We start from the raw sequence: 24,878 nt of genomic DNA, 5'->3' as shown, positions 1-24,878 counted from the left end.
AATCGATCTTCCATTTTAATGTTAATATCTGATCTTATATTTTTCAGTCTTCTACAGTTGATGCATTATATCTTCTCGCATTATAACTTCCAGCGTTTTCTGTCGAAGCAATCTTCAGTCTTTATATATCTGGCGGTCATTCGACATCTTCTCTCTAGGATTGTCTTGGTCTACCTCGTTTTCTTCTAGTCTCTTCCATTTTTCTAAATTCTTCTTTTATTTTATTTTGTTATTTTATTATTCCACAATAGTTGTAGCTGTCGGGTTTGACCAATCTTGTTTGACCAATCCTGGAATGTATTTCTTCGTTATTCCCCTATGGTGGTATTCCACCCTCAGGAACGTCCCATGTTGGTTGGGATAGTTACCCCCTATGACAGGGGTTGATGAAGTAGACAATATTTTCCGAATACTTATTTATTTATAATACTCTAAATACCACAGTAACTAGTTGGTGCGTTTGGAAATCTGACTCGTCTAATAATGTATCTAAATCCCGAATGATAATTGATAATAGAATGATTCGCGATGTTATTTTGTAACTATAAATAAGATATTTTTAATGCTGATTCGGCTTGGCCGTGAAATAAGAATAATATTGATTAGCTGACAAAGCGTTATTGAAACTAGTGCACTCGTGTTGAGCAATCGGTGTCGCCTCATTATTTAACAACAAACGTGATATTTATTTTGTAAGACATTTAAAAATTAAATGAATATGTGTTGCTCTTATTTTGGATGCTGATAATCCTGTACACCCCGCTTTTGATGTTATTTGGACTGCCATCTATTTGAAGGTTTCTATTGGTTTTATAGTTCCCATTTCAGTTTGTAGGCTTTCTGGTTTTTCTCCTACAATTAAGTACTCGATTTTTGTATATTAATTGTGAGGCCCCACTTGGTGTACTCCTCTTACAGTTTTCTTAGCATATGGTCTTCAGCTAGAATGGCTTGATCGTCAGCGAAGTGTATCGTGTGTAATCTATCGTCTTCGATTGGGGTGCCCATATTGCAGCACTTTATTCTCCACAGTGAGAGAGCCTTTTGAAGAGTGTATTTGCTATGCAGCAGTCTTGCTTTAGGCCCATACTAATACTAGTTAATTTGTTTCCAGCTATTTCCAATTATTAGCTAAAATCTTATAAATTAATTATTTATACTTTCGATATTTTTATGTTTCTAACATTAACATTGATTATAATGATTTATATTATAGGTAGCATACACAACTACTTTAGAAAATATCATCCTCAAGAAAACAGCCCCTATGGTATAGCCCCCGATATAATGGACACGTACGTCCGTTCTTGCGCCGGTTACTGTGTAATAACCTATCTCTTAGGTGTCGGAGATAGACATTTAGACAACTTACTGCTAACTAGAGATGGCAAGCTATTCCATATCGATTTCGGATATATTTTGGGCAGAGATCCGAAACCTTTACCTCCGCCTATGAAGTTGAGCAAGGAAATGGTGGAAGCCATGGGCGGAGTTCACTCTGAACATTTCCAACAGTTTAGAAAGTTGTGTTACACTGCGTTTCTTCATCTAAGAAGGTAAGCTAATTTTATTTATCAAACGATATACAGAGTGGGTCAAAGAAAAGAGTCCACCTCGATATTTAACAGTATTTATTAGATTTTAAGGAAATGAAGAAACATGTCGATTTTTGATCTAAGGATACATATTTTTACGATACATACATCTGTCATTTGTCAACCCCCCTCCCTTCCATTTCCCCCAACCCTTATTTTTAAATAGGGAATAGGGGTCGTGTGCTACCTCATTTGAAAGGTTATTCAATTCTCTATTCAGTAATATTAACATTGACATAATTATTTATACCAAGAAAAATTATTTTGAATTAAATTAATTGACACAAAAAGAAGAATGTATGCAATTTATTTAACTCAAAATACATTCTACTACTGACAGAAAACATAGAAAAATGTTTATTTGACAAATAAATATTGTTTTACGCTTAAATTCAATATTCAACCTACCAAGAGGCAGATGGGTGGCAGCTTGAACATTGAAATTAAGCGAAAAGCAATATTTATTTATCAAAAAACATTTTTTTCTCTTTTTTGACAGCAGTAGAATGTATTTTGAATTAAAAAATTACATACATTCTTCTTTTTGTGTAAATTAATTTAATTAAAATATTTTTTCTTGGGCACCCTGTATAAATGATTATGTTAATGTTTATATTACTGAATAGAGAATTGAATAACCTTTTAAATGAGCTAGCACACGACCCCTATTCCCTATTTAAAAATAAGGGGAAGTAGAAGGGAGGGGTTGACAAATGACAAATGAATGTACCCTAAAAATGTGTCCCTCTTAGATCAAAAATTGACCTGTTTCGTCATTTCCTTAAAATCTAATAAATACTGCCAAATATCGAGGTGGACTTTTTTCTTTGGCCCACTCTGTATATGAGAAAACCCAATAATAAAAAACACTACAACAAATCTTGTGTTATGTCTTGCCTTGCCTTGCCATGAGGTTCCAAAAAAATAATAATTATAAAAAAATTAGCAATGACAATACGATAAATTGGCAATGACAATATGGTATGACAGGTACAAGTACACTTTTGGTGTGCAAGAAAAGGCATAATTTCGATTATTATTTTTTTTATTGTTATTAAAAATATCGAGTTTGATCACTTACAATTGATTAATATGCTATTCTTGGACCATATAGTAATATAATCGATCATCATATTCTTCGTCCTGCTGGACAGTTTTTTTAGCGAAACGACCTTCTTTCATTAAAGCCGTTCATTACCAATGTAATTCAGGTCTATGCCCCAACATCATCCAGTGATGAAGATAATTTAGAAGCATTTTATAAAGATCGTACTGATGCTGTAGATCTTATTAAAACAGCAGAAAATAACGCCAAAGTTGAAAAAGAACACTGTTTGAATATCGTAGGGGATTATGGCTTGGGAAACAGAAATTAACGTGGAGATCTACTCTCGGAAGTCAGGTGCAGAATCAGAGAATAAAATTAGTAGGAACCAAATCGACTTCATTCTAATAAAAAATCGATTTAGAAACTACATCAAATCAGCTAAAACTTATCCAGTTGCTGATATTGGGTCTGATCACATCCCTATTGGGACCGTGCAAGTTCGGAAAAGCGACACCTGGTTTCATAGCTCAGCAAAATTTTTCGCACTTTAATTATATTGACCAATTATATTAGTCCTGGTTGCTGGATACTTGTCAAGGCCATAGCCCAAAAAAATTATAAGAAGAAAAAGTAATATTGAGGTTATAATATAGGTCTGTTCGTACAGGAATCAGAAACTATCACTGACTATCAGCAACTGCACGACGCATGCGTGTTTCAATTGTGCGAACGCTAATATTGAAACACGCATGCGTCGTGCAGTTGCTGGTAGTCAGTGATAGTTTCTGATTCCTGTACGAACAGACCTGTTATTAAAAGGTAAACAATTGTATGTAGTAAATAAAATTAATTATTAAAATGCAGTACTGCAAGCAAAATACAACTAATTAAATAGACTTTTATATAATAATTGCATATCATATCAATATTGTGGAGCAACATATAATTTTTCTTCTTCAATGACAGTAGGTATGAAATATACGTCAATTTGACAATTTCAATTGACAATATGATTTATTTAAAAAAGTTGCAAGATTTCTCCGCTATTGGCGCACGATCGTTTCTCGTATCCCCTCCAAGTACTTCCACACTTGCACACGATGAATAGTAGCTGTACCCTAATGAAAATTAAAAAAGGTGATCAAAAAGAAGTCTCGCAAAAATGTTGATACAACACAACTACAAGACGAGAAAGTTAAGGATGCGGTATAAATACAACTTAATGAAAATTTAATTTGGGAAAATATCGGTGAGAATGTCGATGGGGGCTTAAATAAAATTATAACAACAGTAAAGGAAATTTGTGTGAGGGATTTAAAAGGCAGCTCGAAGCTAAAAAAGAATGCTTGGATGACAGAAAACATATTGCATTTGATGAAACAACGGAGACTAGCTAAAAACAACGAAACAAAATATACAAAAATTATACAAATAGAAATCCTTGTAAACACAATACTCTGGGCTAATTAGCAAAATTCATGGAAAAGTTATTTACCAGCAATTTTATTGCTGGAATCGAATTATAAGATCCTATACATTAATAATATAGGTATGCAAAGTCCGCAGATAGTGTGCTACCTTTTTTATAAACAAAATGGCGCCGACAAATCGTATTTTTTTTAATTATTGCTCTATAACTCCGAAGATTTTAACTTTTCAACAAAAACACCCAAATAAAAATTCACCGCAATTAAACTCTGCATAGATTTGTTTTTTCCCGATTTGCTCCGACGAAAATTTTCCTCGGAAAATGCGGGTTTTCCCAACAAAATCTCTAATTTTCAAATAAAGTTTTAGGTAAGTAATTATTAATCAATAATTAAATAACTTAGTGACATCAAAGCTTTCTTGGTATAGATTGTAATTCCAGAAGCCGGTGAAAATTAAACGAATATTTTAGCAACAATTCAATTGTTAATTAACGATCGCAATAATAACCAAAATAATAATGATACATTGATCAAAATTATTGAGATTATAAAGATGAGATGTTTATTTAATATTTTATCGACAAAATATAAATTTTTCGTTTTTTTTTGCATAATCTTTAAATTTTGAAAAAAAAAATAGTTATAATACGCTGGTCTAATTAGTAAAGTACAAAGAGAGGTTATTTACCAGCAATTTTATTGCTGGAATCGAATATATGATCCTATAGATTAATAATATAGGTATGCAAAGTCCGCAGATAGTGTGCTACTTTTTTTATTAACAATATGGCGCCCCCAAATCGTGTTTTTTTCAATTATTGGTCTATAACTCCGAAGATTTTAACTTTACACCAAAAACACTCAAATAAAAATTCACCCCAATTTAATTCTACATAGAGGCATGTTTTTCCCGACTTGCTCCGCCGAAAATTTTCCTCGGAAAATGTGGGTTTTCCCAACAAAATCTCGAATTTTCAAATAAATTTTTTGGTCAATAATTAAATAACTTGGTGAAATAAAAACTTTCTTGGTATAGATTATAACTTCAGAAGCCGGTGAAAATTAAACGAATATTTTAGCAACAACTCAATTGGTAATTAACAAGTTACAGTCGCAATAACAACCAAAATAATCATGAGACATTGATCAAACTTAGATAGATTATAAAGATGTGATGCCTATTTAATATTTTGTCGACAAAATATAAATTTTTCATTTTTTTGCATAATCTTTAAATGTTTAAAAAAAATAGTTATAAACAAATTAACATTTCTCAGAAATTGTTTATTATATTATAATTTAAAAAAATACTTAATATGCGTATTTCAAAGGTCTTGAAAATGAATGCTTTAAAATTTTTTTCCAACCATTTGCAAAAAAGTTATGAAACAGCAAAGTAAACATACGATTACTCCGTTGTTTAAAATTTGTTTTTAATTGTTTCAAAGCTTAAAAGTGAGTTTATGGTACAAACTAATTACTCTCAAAAATACCAAACATTAGTTCAATGGTTATATTTTAATCAAAGATTAAAAATGTTTTTTTTTGTAACTTTTAGCGCGAAAGTAGGCTTGATACAGAGCCGTGGACGGGTTATAATACATAATTTTATTTATTAACTAGTGCACGTCGCGCGACGGTCGTCGTCTCGAGTGAAAATGTTAGCTACGATACTGTATTAGTCTACTTTCGCGCGTGTAAATTACAAAAAAAAATATTTATTATCTTTAATTAAAATATAAATATTAAACTAATAATCGATATTTTTCGTAAGTAATTAGCTTGTACTTTAAACTCACTTTTACGCTTTGAAAGAATTAAAAAACATTATAAACAACGTAGGAATCGTATGTTTACTTTGCTGTTTCATAACTTTTTTGCAAATAGTTGCAAAGAAGTTTTAAAGCATTCATTTTCAAGATCTTTGGAATACGCATTTTACCTATTTTTTAAAATTAGAATATAATAAAAACTTTCTGATAAACGTTAATTTGTTTATAACTATTTTTTTTAAATATTTAAAGATTATTCAAAAAAATTAAAAATTTATATTTTGTCGACAGGATATTAAATAGGCATCTCATCTTTATAAGATTTCAAAGTTTGATCAGTGTATCATAATTATTTTGGTTATTATTGCGACCGTAAATTATTAATTAACAATTGAATTGTTGCTAAAGTATTCGTTTACTTTTCACCGGCTTCTGGAAGTATAATCTAAACCAACAAAGCTTTTATGTCACCGAGTTATTTAATTATTGGTAGATAATTACTTATCTAAAACTTTATTTGAAATTTAAAGATTTTGTTGGGAAAACCCGCATTTTTCGAGGAAAATTTTCGTCGAAGCAGATCGGGAAAAACATGTCTTTATGTAGAATTTAATTTCGGTGAATTTTTATTAGGGTGTTTTTGGTGTAAAGTTCAAATGTTCGGAGTTATGGAGCAAAAATTGAAAAAAAAACACGATTTAGGGGCGCCATTTTGTTAATAAAAAAAGTAGCACACTATCTGCGGACTTTGCATACCTATATTATTAATATATATAATCATAAGCTTCGATTCCAGCAATAAAATTGCTGGTAAATAACTTTTCCCAAAAATGGCCTATTCTCCGATAATCAGCCCAGACTACAAGTGAAAGATAAAAATATACTCTGTTGTGTACTTAGTTAAAAGCTTTTTCGTAGTTGATAAAGCCAATATGTGTTTCTAAACTATTTTTTTAATAAACGAAGGAACACTTTAAGAGTAATTTTGTCATTTGCCATTGTTTGAGAGCCATTCTTATTCTCTAAAAAATTCGTCATATTGTTTTCGAATTTGCCTAAATGTTATTAAAAATGGTATTAAAAAAACTGTTTTAGATAATTTAACAAAAAAATCAGATATTTATCATGTTATCCTTTTAAGTAAAAAAGAATGTGTGTACTTTGTACGCACGTAAGAAGTTATACTTCTATTATTATGATTTCAACTAAATTAATATACTTAACAGGTTATTTGTATTTTTTTTAAATATTTAACTATTTAAAGTTAATAAATTAAATTAATTTAATTAATAAATTAATTAAATATTTAACTACTTAAATTTTTACCTACCACTTTTTAAAAAATTTTATTAAAACGATATCAAAAATATATAAAAAAAGAATATGGATCGTCCGGGATTTGAACCCGGGACCTCTTGATCTCCGGTCACACGCTCTACCACTGAGCTATATTCCCTTCGCTTTGACAGGTTACAAGATTTCTCATACATCCTGACAAATTTAAAAGACCAAGTAAAGTGTACAAAAATACTTTAAATATACTTACTATTAGTATAAAATATCTTATTCCCGAGGAAAACAAATCCAATGACACAAAAATTATAATAAATAATACATTTACTAAGAACACTAATATATCCTTTTATATGATATAATATGACTTATTTGCGCTGACCGCGCTGATACATACATGTACATATCTTGAAAGATTAGCAACGACCCTAATAACACAAAACATTCCAGGAATGTTCCTAGAAGGTACTCACAGGACATTGAAAACATTCCTGGAATGTCCCCAAATGCACACGAATGTCCCTGGAAAGTCCCAGGAAAGTGCTGTGTCAGCATTTTAAATATTCTTAGAATGTTCTGTTGGAACATTCCATGAATGTCTACGAATGTTCTTTGGACATTCACAGTATATGTTTTAGACTGAATGTCTTGTTGGAACATTCCATGAATGTATACGAATGTTCTTTGGACATTCACAGTATATTTTTTAGACTGAATGTCTTGTTGGGACATTCCATGAATGTTGGAACATTCCATGAATGTTCTTTGGACATTCACAGTATATTTTTTAGACTAAATGTCTTGTTGGAACATTCCATGAATGTCTACGAACGTTCTTTCAACATTCACAGTATATTTTTTAGACATTCTCTGAAATATATCGTCAGTGATGTGACAATACCTCCTATATCTTTTTTCATGAGGTTTGCAGGAGACGAAAAACATTTTTAAGGTCACCTCCTGTTTTCATACGTAAGTTCTGACTTGTTTTGTAGTAAATAGATAGTTAAATTTACTGCAAAACAAGTCAAAAAATATATGAAAACAGGAGGTGGCCCAAACAAGTTTTTAGTCTATCTTACAAATCTCATGAAAAAACAGATAGGAGGTATTGTCACATCACTGACGATATGTGGCCATACCAAATAATGCATCCTTGATAAATATAAACATTTTTATTGTAAAAAATCTTTTAATGTAATTTACTGATATTCCTATAAAAAAATGTGTCACATTTGCTTTGTAAACCTTTCTTTTGCCTTTCATATCCACATATTCCATTTCCTTCCTGGTTTTTTGTAGACCACTTCTCTCAGCTGATTATAAAAGAAATAAAATAAATGGTAATTTTTCTATCCTTTACAATTAACAATCAGAAGAAATATTTACAGGTAATAATATGCATAAATAATAATAATAATAAATTAAATAATATTTAATAAAGAAAATAATAAAACATTTTTTATTTTGACAACGACGTCCGATGTGGAAGTAGAAACCATAATAAAGTTATTTTTTCAAGTAAATTGTGGCTTATTTCCCCATTAAAATAGTTACAATAATTACAAAAATGCCACAAAGAAATAGCTTTTTCACAAACAAATAAGTATTTTGTTTTATTATATTTATTGTTTTTATTATTTACTTTAACTTAAGATTATAACTTAATTCTTGTTTTCTATTTCTGATGTTTTTATTTATTTACCTTCAATATTAATCTGTTTTCTTGTATAATCTACTTCGCAATAATTATGTGATATATTGGACTTAAAATGAATTCAAAAATTTTTTGTAATTGAGCAACAATGTCAACTTAGATCTCTGAATGTAGATAATGAAGAGCAACGGTATCTACAGTTGGAAAAATGAAAGAATAGGGCTTTTCATCGATTGTCATTTGTTTCGAGCTTCTGTCATGTGTCACATAATATTAATATATCTACGTCATATGTCTTTGGTTTGTATTATTGTATATACCAATAACGTATGTTGTAGATATATTAATATTATGTGACACATGACAAAAGCTCGAAACAAATGACTGTGAATGAAAAGCCCTGTACCCATGAACGATCACATCAATCACTTATTTTGTATTTGCTATCTTTTTCTATTTTAGAACAAATAGAAAATGATATAAAAACTTTAAAAATAAAAAACTGGAGAAAAAACGGACGAAACAGATCATAGTGGAGAAGAATCCTGGAACAGGCCAAGACCCAGAAAGGGCTGTCGAGCCAATGATGATGATGATGATGATCTTTTTCTGTAACAAACGTTTGTGATTTATAGAAAAAGACAGCAAATACAAAATAAGTGATTGATGTGATCGTTCATGGTTATAGGGCTTTTCATTCACAGTCATTTGTTTCGAGCTTCTGTCATGTGTCACATAATATTAATATATCTACGTCATACGTTATTGATATAACCAATGATACAAACCAAAGACGTATGACGTAGATATATTAATATATGTGACACATGACAGAAGCTCGAAACAAATGACAATGAACAAAGCCCTATAGGGCTTTTCATCGATTGTCATTTGTTTCGAGCTTCTGTCATATGTTATATAGTCTGTGTATAATATTAATACAACACGGATTATACGACATATGACTGAAGCTCGAAACAAATGACTGTAAATGAAAAGTCATATTCTTTAATTTTTCCAACTGTATATTGTAATTGTATTATTAATTGGGTTAAGCATATTACCTGTGTGATATAAGCTATTGGAACAGCACAGTCTCTCAAACGAATAGTTGAAAGTGAAGTTCTGTCAATATCTTTTTCTAAAAAATGTTTTGAACATACTGCTCTATTAACAAATCTGATCAATACTTCATGCCTTCTTCGCAGGATCTTCTGGAAAGCTAAAAATACAAAATATATGCATTACTGAACATTATTAACAAATTTTAGTTTTAAATAAAAAATATGATTAATGAACTCACAAAATATTATAAAAAGCAGCTTAGAAATTGTTTATTAGTATAGTCGTTTCCCTAGACACAACTGGCTAGTGATTTAAGTAGGTAATTTTTTTGTTTTTGGCCAATTTTGCCAAAATTACTATTTAGTTATTATTTTTTTGCCAATTTTACCAAATTGTCAAAATTATTTACTACAATCACTAGCCAGTTGTGTCTGAGACTAAGTTTAGCGAACCGACTATACTATTCATACTGTGTATTCATTAGTTGGTACTATTATAGTGTGTGGTCTACCATCCTGTTTATAAAGGCATACATTAGCAAAAACGCAAAAAAAAATTTAATTTTACAAATAATCCGTTTGTTATTATCTCTATTTACTATTTTAGTTAGGAATAAGCAAGTTTGTGGCTTATCGCAATTATTAAAATAATAAATGTATATTTTCTGAAATAGGGGCATGCCTTTGTTTACATATTTGCATAGGTACTAACCTTTGAAACGTTATTCCTGCAGATTTTTTATCTACATTGCTTCTGCTACTCCAACTGATTTTATGCACTATGTTAATAATACTATTAAAGTTATTATAAAAGTATCCGAATTAAAAAAATATTCTTAAAAATCACAAATAAAAACAAACAACGATCACGGCAAGGTGGCCAACGGCCAAGGCCAAGATGCATGCCAAGATCGCCGAAGTCCGAAGTGAGGTCATTGGTCGTTTTTAGTCACGTGATGCCCTCTCTAAGCACCATGCACAAATACATGCGCCGTGAATTTGAAAATGAACATATAGCAACATTGGTAGTATGTTCACAGAATGTCTTATGGTAACATTCCAGGAATAATTTAATCAGATGTTCACCGAATGTTCCCTAAATGTCCAGGACATTCAAATATTGATAGAACTTTGGTAGTACATTCCTGGAATGTTGTGTGTTGTTAGGGGATATACATACTGTCTGTGTGCGCATGCGCCCGGCATTATAAAATTTCACTCTCCATCGTAAAGAAGTATAACTTCAAAAATTATATTTTTTCTCAGATTTCTAAACTTTTTTCTGTTTTTTTTTTAATATAAAAATTTATATATACCAATTTATTTCTAGGCACGCAAACTTGATGCTCAATTTATTCTCCCTAATGGTGGACGCTAGTGTACCCGATATAGCTCTAGAACCTGACAAGGCTGTTCGTAAAGTTCAAGACAAATTGAGGCTAGATCTAGGAGATGAAGAGGCTGTGCATTATATCCAAAACCTGATCGAGACTTCCGTTACTGCTATAATGGCGGCTTTCGTTGAACAACTACATAAAATTACTCAGTATATTAGAAAGTATGTATTGTTATGCACTATATTTTCTCTCAGTTATGAAATTGATCAGTATCTTATCAAATTAATTAATTAATTAATTATTTTAATTATTTTAATTGCTATTCAGGGAAACAAAACCACAATTTAATAAATCTTTCCAATAAAAAAAATGTTCTCAGGGTTAATTGATTTTAATATATCATCTTTAGTTTGTGGCTTCTAGTATTTCTCGTTGCTTACTTTATCCAGGACAAAACAAGGAAAATAAATATGTTCACAATCATATAAAATTTTATAAATATTATTTATTCATATACTATACCATAAATATAAGATTCAAAATGTATGCTAAAACTTTGTTCTCTCGTAAAAATATTTTATCTACTAAAAATGATCTGTAATTCTACTATCTCCTTTCCTTTTAACAAAATTTTATTTAAATTTTTCGGTGGACTGTTCTTATTATTATAAAAAAAAAATTAATTTTCACCTTTACATAGGTTACTTATGTCCTCTATGAATTTATAAATGAATAAATTATGCTGTAAAACTCTTAAATTGACAAAAAACAAATATGGTATGCAATATCAAACAACTCTCTCTTTTCATAAATAATCTGACTAACCTTATCTATCTTCTTAACTTCTTCTCATGGATTGTGTCGTCCTCGTTTCTCCCACACGTGCTCCTCGGATGCTGCAACTGTTCTTACTGTACAAGCTGTTTCCCACACAAAACAGCACTCGCTTGAAATCTCTCCTCAATTTAGTCTCTGACTTGATACAAACAATATCAATCTTTATAATTCCAAGATTTTTTCTCTCAGCTCGATATCTTGTGCAAAATTGATACAAACCGGCTACTCGCTCCAGACAGACAACTGGAATCTATTCGGACACGAGATTTTACTTCTCGACTCGATCACGATTTCGTCTCAACAGAAATCTGCTTACACGGCCACCAAATTAACCACTTTACACAAATTCACTACTTTCCAAACTCGACTGGTCTCTTCAGATCTTGATTACACAGTAAAACTTTTTCCCTCATCAAACTCAGACTCAAACATTCTATTCTCCCTCCATCGGTCTCTTTCGCCAATCACAAGCATTCTCTCAACGTCACCTCTCTACTTTCATTTCTTAAGAACAAATAGTGTTGTATACAAATTTTCTGTCTTGTCAAATTTCCAGGAGATATTAAAATTAACTTCTTTCTTATATCCTAGAAAAAAACCTTCTATTCTAAAACTAAACAAATCTGTTTACCGTCGTTGCTTTCGAGGAAACCATTTAGAAACGTCCTATTGTTCACTCCAACCGCGAATACATCCACTTTCTAAAACCGATCGTAATTTAGTTCCATTGTTTTGAATTATTAAGTCCGTTCGTAGAATCTTTATATCACTACACTTTTCCTCTTTTCCACGAAATACTGCTTACGATTAATTATATTATTTACAAATTTTGGCTATATACAGGGCGATAAAAATTTATGATCTTGTGATCTTGGATATAAAATGAATTCTCTAAATTTTCCCCATAAAAATTATATAACAATACAAACAAGTAATTCTAAAAATTATTTAAGACTAGTTCTTGTATATATGTAGTAATATCTCTAGAAACATGTAAAATATTGACGAATTTTGTTTTTCTTTTTTAGTTAAAACAATCGCTGTGAGGATTTAATAGGAAGTATACGTATAGATATGTTACAAATATATAAAACTAACCGATGGATGATATCTCAAGGATGTCGGCCGAATCAACAAGCTATTAGGAGTCGACATTTTTATTCTATCAAACATAAACCATCACTAAGGATACAGGAATGTGCTCTATGGATATCATATTGGAAAATGGCTGCCATTACATACCTCATTTTAAACATGGAAAGGCCCTTTTGTTCTTTTTAGGGTAACGAAGCTGTTGAACAAGGAAAAGCAGGACAGTAACTTAAGTTTTTCCACTGAATAAAAATTATATAATGTGCAACTTAGGTTACCTGATTTTTATATGCTCTATTATTGTTATATGGCATGAATATTATTTTACTTGTGGTTTATATCAAACGACTGAATTGTGAAGTAGATGTAATAAATTATTTTTGTTTAAGATCCTAATAAAAATAAAATTATTAGTCAATAGGTATGGAGTCATTAGTTTTATTAGCTATTGTATTTCCTAGTTATACCTCTCCATGAGTTTATCTTGATTCTTTCCAATATTTATCCTATTCCTAAATATACTTTTTTTAATCATCCCCTATCATATCTTTTTTATTTTTTTTTTCTCCTACTCCTTCCAGGGACTTGACAGACAGCGAGTTTTTGTATTGGATCTTGGCGATTGGGAGAAAAAAGTTAGCTTTGATATAATACCATGGAAATGCAGGATTAGAAATAAAAAACTTATCATGATACATCTTGGATTACTACAAATGTTGGAACACTGAAAAAATTGTTAGACTGAAAAAAAACTTAAGGTAGGTCAGTTGAGGTTTAGACAGAATAGGTTAGTGTCAGAGAAAAAATATTGTATCTTCGTCCGGCTGAGTTGAAGCGGTGTAACTAAAATAAGGGTGTAAATAAGGCAATGTAACCTAAAATAAGGGTGCAACTTAGGGAAATTGTTTTAAATTATACCGATAGGGAAATTTCTCATGGTTAGTATGGGCCTTTAACGAGAGCGACAAAGAGACATGTATTTGTTATACATTTAAAATGGGCTAAAAGATATACGCCGACAAAGCGAGGTAGCTCCCACAATCCACTCCGTGTCGTAGGTAGGGCTTTCTCAACACAGCGTTGACAAAGTAGATTTAAAAAAGAAAAAATAACAAAGTAGAAAAAATTATAATATTTAACTTTTTGTAATATAATAAACAAATTATTTAAAAGAAAAAAACTTAAGTAAAAAATATTGTTTTCACCCATTTTAAAAAAAGTGGGCGAAAAAGGTTGAATTATATTTCAACGTCTCCTTATCTTCAACCTTTTTCGCCCACTTTTTTTAAAATGGGTGAAAACAATATTTTTTACTTAAGTTTTTTTCTTTTAAATAATTTGTTATATTCGTTTATAAGTTTACTGCCTGTGCTTTCCAAAGTGCTGGAAAATTTAATAATGAAAAGCATCAAGCCAATACTAGATAGCAAAAATCTCATACCAGAACATCAGTTTGGGTTTAGACAAGAACAAGGAACCATAGAGCAATTCCATAGATTAGTAAAACATATCAGCAACGACTTTGAAAATAAGCGATATTGCTCAGCAGCGTTTCTTAACATAAGCCAAGCGTTCGATAAAGTCTGGCACAAAGGTCTACTCTATAAACTAAAAAACCTATTGCCTCATCCGTATTATGAACTTCTAAAGTCTTACTTATCTGACAGATTCTTTTCAGTTAAATACCATTCAGAATATTCAGAATTATACCAAATAAAATCAGGAGTACCGCAAGGCAGCGTGTTAGGACCAATGCTGTACCAGCTTTTTACTGCAGATCTACCAACTTCAAGAACTACAATAACAGCAACCTTCGCAGATGACACTGCAATACTCGCCTCACATCATGATCCAGTAACTGCCTCAAGAAACTTACAAGCCAGCCTTAATAATATCCAAGCATGGTTAAAAAAAATGGAAAATTCGAGTTAATGAGACCAAATCAATCCATGTTACCTTTACACTAAGAAGAGGTATATGTCCAGCAGTGTTATTAAATAATCAAATAATTACTCAGAGAAATGAAGTCAAATATTTAGGTTTACATCTTGACAGAAGATTAACATGGAGAACACATATATTTACAAAACGAAAACAATTGGGTCTCAAACTAAGACAACTTTACTGGCTTATTGGCAGAAAATCACAATTAAATCTCACAAATAAGCTCTTAATATATAAAGCCGTACTGAAGCCAATATGAACGTATGGAATTCAATTATGGGGTTCTGCTAGCAATTCAAACCTAGAAATCCTACAAAGATTCCAGAACAAAGTTCTTCGAATTATAGCCAATGCTCCGTGGTATGTTTCGAACAAAATAATAGGAAAAGACCTCCAAGTTCAATCCATAAAAACTGAAGTCACAAAGTACAGTGAAAAATACAAAAACAAAACTAGTGCTCATTCTAATCACTTTAGTGCGCGAACTGTTTAATGTCAACGATGAAGTGCGTCGACTAAAGCGTTTTAAGCCTACATACTTATTAAACAGATTTAAATAAAATTAATTAACATTTACCACTACATTATTAACTTTGTTTGTTAATTATATGTTAAAGGGAGCCTCTCACTGGAGAGAATTCCTACATGTCAATTGTCATAAAATTTACTTATTGTTACGAGTGATAACAGATTGTAAATTAAATGGAGCTTAAAAAAATATTCGTTTACAAAAAGTTAAATATTATAATTTTTTCTACTTGGTTATTTTCTTTTGTAAATCTACTTTGGCAACGCTGTGCTGAGAAAGACATACCTAAATAATTTGTTTTTATATTTACACATGTGGATCATTAATTTAGATACTAATTTGTCAATAATAAACAATATAATTTGGAAATTATACAAAAGTGCTGACGAAAGTAAAACTATTTACCTTTGTTAGATACACAAATCACGCGGGTCTCGTGTCAACGATCACCCAATTTCAGCTTCTATAAAACTATGATATCTCAGCTAGAGAAGGAGTCTTCAACTAACTCGCGTACAAGTCACAATCAGTACATACTCAACGTTCTCCCGGGGTAACTACCCTAGTGTCGGTCTTTATAAATAAATGATTTAAGTGCTATTGGTGTTTCAATCAACTGAAGAGCAGCCTCCACTGAGCCCCGAAGTTAGACATGGTTAGAAATACTATAACAAACCCAAAAGGCACGACAGAGGAGTCGAGGAGTGGAAACAATATTAGAAATAGGTACTATTCTCTAACAACGAGTCAGTCAATACTATGAATCAGAAATTGGAGCGGCGATTACTTATTACTCTTTACCATCGAAAGACTAAAATCAATTATCTTACCACATATTCCCAGGAACAATGCAGATTCGTCCCAGATAGGGGAACAAGAGAACACATTCTCTATTATTCAATATGTTGAAAAATTCCGAGTGTTTAATATAGACACATATTTGTGCTTTATTGACTACTCCATAAGGCCTTCGATAACGTAAAATGGGATAAAACATGGCATACACTTAGGGAAATAGGTATGTAAGAACATCCTAATCAATTTATTACAAGAAATGTATGTAAAACACCGCTAAAAACTTCAAATTGAAATCTGAAGTTCAGCAGAAATGTATAATTTTTTATTTATTTGAAATTCGCCCTCAAAATAAATTGAAAACGATTTCCGAATTGTATTAAGATGCCACAAGAAAATAGCCTCAGAATAATATTAAGAAGAAAATTACTTCTGATTAATGTAAAGAAAATAAAATTGTCATATTTGGCGGCAATTTTTAAATTATATTAGTCAACTGTCAGGTGTGGTCAATAATTTGACAGCAGACAGGTGTGGCAAATTTTGTTGGTTATGTCTCAACAGTTGTTTACAAATATTATTTTTGTAGAAAATTTTCAAAAATAAATATTACTTGAAAGTATTCCTCTTAAATTAGGTTCAAACATGTTTTACACAAATTTTACATTGTGTTTTATAATTTTTAGTGCTTTTGTTCAATTGTGTAAGTATCTGCTTTATTTGATAATGAATCATAGTGTAATTAATGATAAAAGTTTTTGTACCAAGAATTATCTCAAATGCTGTATAATTAAATTCATTTTTAGTAAAACAGTCAAACGTGTTTTTTTAATTTTTAGAAAGGAAAATTAGATATCAGTATAATTTTCGCCGTATTTTAATTAATTGTTTAAAATTGTTTATTGCCCTAATTACTGTTGTTTAATGTGAGTTAGTACCTATAATTTGTTGTATCCATAGGATTCGAAGCCAGATTTGGATTTTATTTTTTATAAAATACACGTATTGCAATACATGAATAAACACATTTTAGAAAAATTGAAAATAGTAAGGGCCCAGAGGAGGGACAAAATAAAATTCCATGAACACATGTGTGAGCTTTGTGGGTGAAATAAATTGTATGTAAACTATTTATCCACGGTGTATTATTATAATAGTACTAATAGTAGTATACTTGAAACTCACCCAAAAATGGAAATTAACTCAGAGCACATAGATGGGTACGCACTTGAGTACATAAATTAATTCATAAATGAAAATAAATACATAGCATTTAAATATAATGTCTTTAATTCACTTCATTAAATAGAAAACACTAAGTGTTAAGCTACAAATAGGGTTTACTTTTACTATATACAGTATGTCCCTGTAAGTTGTATCCATATAGAAAACGTTTTGTTATTAATTTTACGAAAAAAAGTTATTCTTTATAAAAAGTTCTGAATGGTCCAAAACCCACGATTCAACCATCAGATATCAAATTTTATGAATGTTATATGAGGTAGGTATTTCAAAAAGTTTGAATTTCACTCAAGCAAGGGTAAAGTAGCTTTATTTTTCACAATATTGAAAATTGCCGATAACTAACATTATTTTTAGTTATTTCAATTCTGATAACTCTTTTATTATTAATTTTACAAAAAAAGTGATTCTTAATAAAACGTTCTGGGTGGTCTAAAACCTAAAATACAACCACCTTATATCAAATTTTATACAAGGAATGTCAAAAAGATAAATTTAGATCAAAAGTAAAGTATGATTATAGTTCAGAATATTTCAATTAGTAGGATGTAATGACATACTGAAACATAGTTTTTAATTCTAAATAACTTTTCATAATAACAATTTTCGATATTGTGAAAAATAAACGTATTTTACTCTTGAGCTATATTCATATTTTTTGACATACCTCGTATAAAATTGATAAAATTTGACATAAGATGGTTGTATTTTAGGTTTTAGACCATGCAGAACTTTTTATTAAGAATCACTTTTTTTCGTAAAATGAATAATAAAAGAGTTACCTATCTGAATTGAAATAACTGAAAATAACGTTAGTTATCCATAATTTAAAAAAAATTCAATTAGAAGGATGTAATTGCATACTAGAATATAGTTTTTAATTCCAAACAACTTTTCATAATAGCAATTTTCAATATTGTGAAAAATAAAGCTACTCTTGAGTGAAATTCAAACTTTTTGGCATACCTCGTATAATATTCATAAAATTTGATATCTGATGGTTGAATCTTAGTTTTGGACCATGTAGAGCTTTTTATGAAGAATAACTTTTTCGTAAAATTAATAATAAAAAAGTTTTCTATATGGATACAACTTACAGGGACATACTGTATAAATGTCTAGACTTTAATCGAAAAGCTAAAATATAAATAATTATCTGCCTTAAAAATACAATTTGTTAAATATTTTAACGGGGGAAAATCATCTTAATTTTTTTCAAACAAAGTTTATACTAAATCAAATGTTTTGGTCTTAATATATTTTATTTTTGTTTAGCCCTTTCCCTAGATTGTTATCAGTGTTCGGGGAGTGATCCAAACAAGCCATTTCAATGTAATGAATGGTTATCTGGTGATATAGATATTACGCCAGAGCCATGTGATAATGTTTTTGGTGCAAAGTATTGCATAAAACATGTTGGCCGATTTGAAGGTACATAGCTAGAAAGCAAAGTATATGTATGTGGGGTACCTAACATCTCAACTAACAATTAAACAACATATTTATATTTCTAATCAAAATTAATTTGTCATTGTAAAAGAAGTACAGTAAGAATAGCTACTGTCGGAAAAATGAAAGATTACCCATGAACGATCACATCAATTACTTATTTTGTAGTTGCTGTCTTTTTCTATAACAAACGTTTGTTATTTATAGAGAAAGACAGCAAATACAAAATAAGTGATTGATGTGATCGTTCATGGGTAATCTTTCATTTTTCCGACTGTATACAACTTTTTCGGTTGAAACTGTTAGAATTAAATAAATGATTGATATTGTGGTAAATTGTTAAGTTATGTAGTGATAGGCAAACTAAAACAGGTAAAACTGTATATAATTATATTCATTTCTAATTAATATCTATTTTATAACAATTTCTGAAACAAGAGCTGAAATATCAATGTTAATTATTTGCTTACTGAACATCTTTTACTTTGATAACTATTTGTAATTGCTAATGAAGTAATACTAGAGTGTGAATGTAAGTGAGACACAATAAATCTGTTGATTATTTAGGATTTATGAAATTAATAAAATATTTGTATCATTTATAATTTTGTTCTTCATACAAATATTTTTCAATGACAAGTGATCAAAGAGTCCATAATTCAAATATACACCAATGAGCTCGCTAATAACTGGCAAAATGATGGAAAAGATGGATAACATATTAAGTTGTGAGATAAAAAGAGATGAAAGTACACTAGTAGAGATAAAATATTTAGCAATAGAAACGTATATATTTACATTATATTGAGTGTTTCCCATTTTTAGATGTACTTATCTGATGAGTTTGGCACTAATACTGTGACAGTGACAGTTTTAGTTGACATACTCCTCAGATTTTTTCCATTTTTTGCGATATTTTGCCGGGTATTAGCGCGCTCATCACTATAGAATGTGGAGGCTTCTACAATCAATAAATCTACAGTAATATGATATTATACATACACTGAGCACGTAAAGGTTGGAATAAATTCATTTTCTCGAGAATGGATGACTTTGGAAAAAAATCCCGAAATAGGTCAATTTTTATTTTCAAATTGTGACTTTTTGGCATATGTATCATACTAGTGACATCACCCATCTGGATGTGATGACGTCATCTATAATTTTTTTAAATGGGAATAGGGGTCCTGTGATAGCTCATTTGAAAGGTAATTCAATTCTCTATTCAGTAATATAAACATTAACATAATTATTTATACAGGGTGTCCAAAAAAAATTTTTTTGAATTAAATTTATTGACATAAAAAGAAGAATGTGTGTAATTTATTTAACTCAAAATACATTTTACGGCTATCCGAAAACAGGAAATAATGTTTATTTAACAAAAAATATTGCTTTTTGCATAAATTCAATATTAAACCGCCACCAACCTTCCTCTTGACAGTTTGAACATTTAATTTAAGCGAAAAGCAATGATTATTTTTCAAATAAATATTTGTTTCTGTTTTCTAAGAGCAGTAAAATGTATTTTGAACTAAATAAATTACATTCATTCTTCTTTTTATGTCAATAAATTTAATTCTAAATAATTTTTTTTGGGCACCCTGTATAAATAATTATGTAAATGTTTATACTACTGAATAAAGAAATAAATTGCCTTTTAAATGAGCTATCACACGACCCCTATTCCTATTTAAAAAAATCATCGATGCCGTCATCACGCCTAGATGGGTGACGTCACTAGTATGATATATATACCAAAAAGTCGTAATTTAAAAATAAAAGTTGACCTGTTTCGGGATTTTTTTCCAAAATCGTCCATTCTCGCGAAAATGAATTTATTCCAACCTTTACGTGCTCACTGTATAATATGCTATTTATTTCCAATCAAAAACATTTACTATTACTTCATTTTTATTTGTTGATACTAACTTATTTATTTTACTAACTTTGAATAACTCTTTGTTTTATTGCTGCTTTCTTGGAATATTCTCTGAAAGGTTCTGCTATAAAATGTTACCAGTGTTCTTCCTCAAAGTCAATAGACTGCGCAGATGGGTTGATCCACATGGGTGGATTAGAACCCCAAAGCTGTGAAAACGTTTTTGAGGCTCAATATTGCATAAAATCTACAAGTTTAGAGGGTATGGACGTTAATTTTTGAATCTGAAGTGTGTTTTTGTTTTGGGTGGTTTTGTGCACTTACGAACAAAATTAGATTAAGCATGCTTGTCATTGAAGCTTATTCAGCTTCTTTTTGGTGCTCTTTTGTTGGTATTTAGATCACCATATTAGTGCGCGTAACGTAATCATAGGTCTGACTACAGTCATATATAACCAGTACATCAATATTAGCATACCAAGTAATCCATTTCTTTAGGTAGACAGGCTATACTCATTTCATAATATGGGAGGGTTGGCACATTGTTTTCTGCACCACAGTGTCATAACAGGTTAATATTTCATTATCGGTCTGTGTTAAGAACCCCTCCCCCCATCAATCTTCCTTGAACTACAGAAGAACTCCTCTCTATGAAAGCTAAGGCGGACATGGTCTACCATAATTGATTTCATTGAGTATTCCATTATACTAGGATCGTTTTTTTTTCAACCTCCGTTTGTCCATAAAAAATTCCCGTGAAGCGTTTCGCCATTGCGGTGCGCAGTGGGCGACAGCGCATCTCCCCCGCTACACTCTACATTAATCCCGACTTCCAGGCATCAGTCCAGTCTGTACTGTGCTACACACGAAACAACATGGCCGCGACAATTAGTTCTCCCGCCAAGTGTGAATTACGCGCTGTCATTCGCTTTTTGCAGGCAGAAGGCAATAGTGCAGCTGCAATTCATCGAAGGATGTGTCAAGTGTACGGAGAAGGGTTTATGAGTGATGGAGTTGTGCGTGAATGGTGCCGAAAATTCAAAGAAGGACGAAATGATGTGCATGACGAAGGGGGTCAAGGTCGCAATTATGTCGTTACAGATGAGCTTGTTCAACGTGTTGATGAAGCGGTGAGAAACAACCGTCGCTTCACTTTAACATCGTTGGCAATGGAATTTCCACAAGTTTCATTTGACACACACACTTGACACATCCTTGATGTGTCAAATGAAAGCGAATGATAGCGCGTAATTCACACTTGGCGGGAGAACTAATTGTCGCGACCATGTTGTTTCGTGTGTAGCACAGTGCAGACTGATGCCTGGAAGTCGGGATTAATGTAGAGTGTAGCGGGGGAGATGCGCTGTCGCCCACTGCGCACCGCAATGGCGAAACGCTTCACGGGAATTTTTTATGGACAAACAGAGGTTGAAAAAAAAAACGACCCTCGTATAAGATCTTGCATAACATTAGACACAGTTCGGACCCTTACAATACCTGGCCGATAGTTTTATTCTACAAACATAAGGATACAAGAAAGACACAAGAACTGGAAATCGTAGATGTGAAGAGGAGTGACAATGGTCTCAATAGTTTGACAACAAAAAAATTGTTTTAGTAGACGATTTCATGCATGTGTAGTTCACTTAAATTGATTGCTTTCACTAATAGGTAATTGTTTTTAACATTTTTAGCTTGCTTAATCATGAGTTTGGTATAATACTAACAATATGCGCTTGTTTTGTTTTAGGAGGTATCGGCACTAAACGATTTTGTTCGTCCTTGGATCTTGGCAACTATTGCAACTATGTGAAACAACCAGGGGATACTTTAACATACAGGACATGCCTTTATACATGCACCGGAGATGGTTGTAATCCCGCTGCTTCCAAGAAACCTCAGTCTCTTCTACTGTTGATGACGATAGCGGGAATAGTATTTTATAGAATGATCTAAGACGGATAACATATTGTAAAATGTAGGATGTCGACTCACAAACCCTTTGGCTCATTGTTAACCTAGTCCGTCCCTTAAGTGTTAGAGCAGGTTCACATGACAAACGCTTAACGCATGCTAAATTTTTGTATAGCGTTCACATGGTCCATCATTGTCAAAGATGGGCGTAAAAATAATTTTAACAGTGACTTTATACGGATAGCAGAAACGACGAAGGTTATGATATTGTACGATTTGTGAGTGATCCGAATGGAAGGACATAGCTAGACAGGTAAAGACCCATCCAGGGTTATGTCAGAAGAAGAGCAGAACGACGAAAGACGAAATGTCAACTGAATGATAACACAACATAAAACCAATGATATCAAAGCCCACTTTGACGCGCTCTGCCAACAGTTGACTGCAAACGCAGCGTTCAACGCGTGGTAACATGTGTACATAGATGTAAATGCGCGTTAAGCGCTTTTCATGTGAACCTGCCTTTAAAGTAAGAATAAATACCCCATTTTTGTATGTAAGTTAAAATCTAGTAAAATATTGATGATTATAAGCGAATCTCAGAGACTAAAGTAAAAAATGACAATATTTTACACGTTACTATATACGTAGATAATCTAAGACCTTAGTTTATTTGTAAAAAGGTAGCAATTTTGAGTAAAGTAAACAATATATATTTTTTTTGTTTGGAATTTACTTGAATATTTAGTGAAGGCAACTCTAGTTTTGAACCGATTTTTCTCAGCTTGATCTGTTAAATAGTAACTAAGTCACTTTGCTTTAGAACAAAAGCTTTTTTGATATACATTTTTAAAAGGGGATATTTTTATTTATATAGTAATAGTATATTGACGTATCACGTTTTTATCTATCGTTCAAAATGTTTTGATAGCATATTTTATAGATATTTTTAATAATAAATTAATGTACCTTTACTTAGAGTATAAAATGACCAATGACCAATAGTTGAACCTAAAGATATATCTGCCCTGCCTCTCTGTAAATATAGTACAATTTTACGATGTCAATCAAAATGTGGCAATAATAAATATGGATATTAAAGAAATATATTGTTTTATTTCCTGAAAAATACTTTGCTGAGTTAAATCTATCCTAGTGTATTTAAGACGAACACGATTAGGAAATTCGTTAACCAGTGAAGAAAAAGTTAGTGCCTCCTGATCTGTATGAAAGTAATTCTTCTTCTTCTTCTTAGTCGTTAACATGGCAGAAATACATGCCGTACAGATTAGTTCCTAAGAATGTCTCAACCGAGACACTCAGAGGGCAAATGTCTTCATTTTATCAGACAGTCAAGCTGCCTTAAAGGCTCTTAAGTCATTTACTTCTGAGTCAAAGTTGGTTTGGGACTGCAAACAATCCGTTAAGAAGCTGGCAGAACGCAACAAAGTAACTTTGATGTGGGTGAGGGGTCACAAGGGAATCGCAGGAAATAAGGAAGCTGATAGCCTCGCAAAAGAAGGGGCCAATACCCCTTTCCAAGGTCCAGAACCTTTTTGTTGACTACCAAAAAGCCACATCAACATCAGAGAGGAACTCCGGACCTGGGAACTCAATCAACTACAACTGTACTGGTCTAAGACACCAGGACAAAGGCAAGCAAAAAGGCTCATAAAAGTGTCTCCTACTGCAACAAACTGCCTTCTCGAAATGAGCAAAAAAGATATAAAAATGGTCACTGCCCTCTAAAGGTACGTATCCATACAAGGGTGAACCCCGCTCCGTGTAGCAGCTCAAATGTCGTTTCTGTGACAACGAAAAAGAAACGGCAGAACACATACTATGCAATTGCGTAGCACTATTCTGCAAACGACTAAAATTCCTAGAAAAAGTCACCCTAGCGCCCTCTGACATAGAAAACAAGTCACCTAGGATGCTAATCAACTTCATCAGAAGTATTGGCAACTACACACACCCAAACTTATATGGAATCACCAT

At 31.5% G+C, this 24,878-nt stretch overlaps 2 protein-coding genes across 4 annotated transcripts in view; both read left to right on the top strand.

Moving 5' to 3' along the window:
- Positions 1-13,553, top strand: part of LOC114326907 (phosphatidylinositol 3-kinase catalytic subunit type 3) — an 88,986-nt gene extending 75,433 nt beyond the window's left edge. For both annotated transcript variants that reach the window (XM_028275364.1, XM_028275365.2), the window contains 3 exons: positions 1,217-1,556; positions 11,190-11,417; positions 13,062-13,553. In XM_028275364.1, the coding sequence (XP_028131165.1) occupies positions 1,217-1,556; positions 11,190-11,417; positions 13,062-13,065 (572 nt within the window). In that variant the 3' untranslated portion in view covers positions 13,066-13,553. The remainder of the gene's footprint in view (positions 1-1,216; positions 1,557-11,189; positions 11,418-13,061) is intronic.
- Positions 13,554-16,923: 3,370 nt separating this feature from the next.
- On the top strand, positions 16,924-23,985 carry LOC114326909 (U-scoloptoxin(05)-Cw1a). Of its 2 annotated transcripts, XM_028275369.2 has the most exons (4): positions 16,924-17,096; positions 18,911-19,066; positions 21,085-21,228; positions 22,717-23,985. In XM_028275369.2, the coding sequence occupies exons 1-4, from the start codon at positions 17,039-17,041 to the stop codon at positions 22,920-22,922; spliced, it is 564 nt and encodes a 187-aa protein (XP_028131170.1). In that variant the 5' UTR covers positions 16,924-17,038; the 3' UTR covers positions 22,923-23,985. The 2 variants fall into 2 exon arrangements, with proteins under 2 accessions (XP_028131170.1, XP_028131169.1); XM_028275368.2 differs by lacking the exon at positions 21,085-21,228.
- The last annotated feature ends 893 nt before the right edge of the window (positions 23,986-24,878 follow it).

This window comes from Diabrotica virgifera, chromosome 5 (genome assembly GCF_917563875.1).
Source record: "Diabrotica virgifera virgifera chromosome 5, PGI_DIABVI_V3a".
Taxonomy (NCBI): Eukaryota; Metazoa; Arthropoda; class Insecta; order Coleoptera; family Chrysomelidae; genus Diabrotica; species Diabrotica virgifera.
The sequence above is the reverse complement of the archived record's forward strand: the minus strand, read 5'-3'. Positions and strand labels throughout refer to the sequence as shown.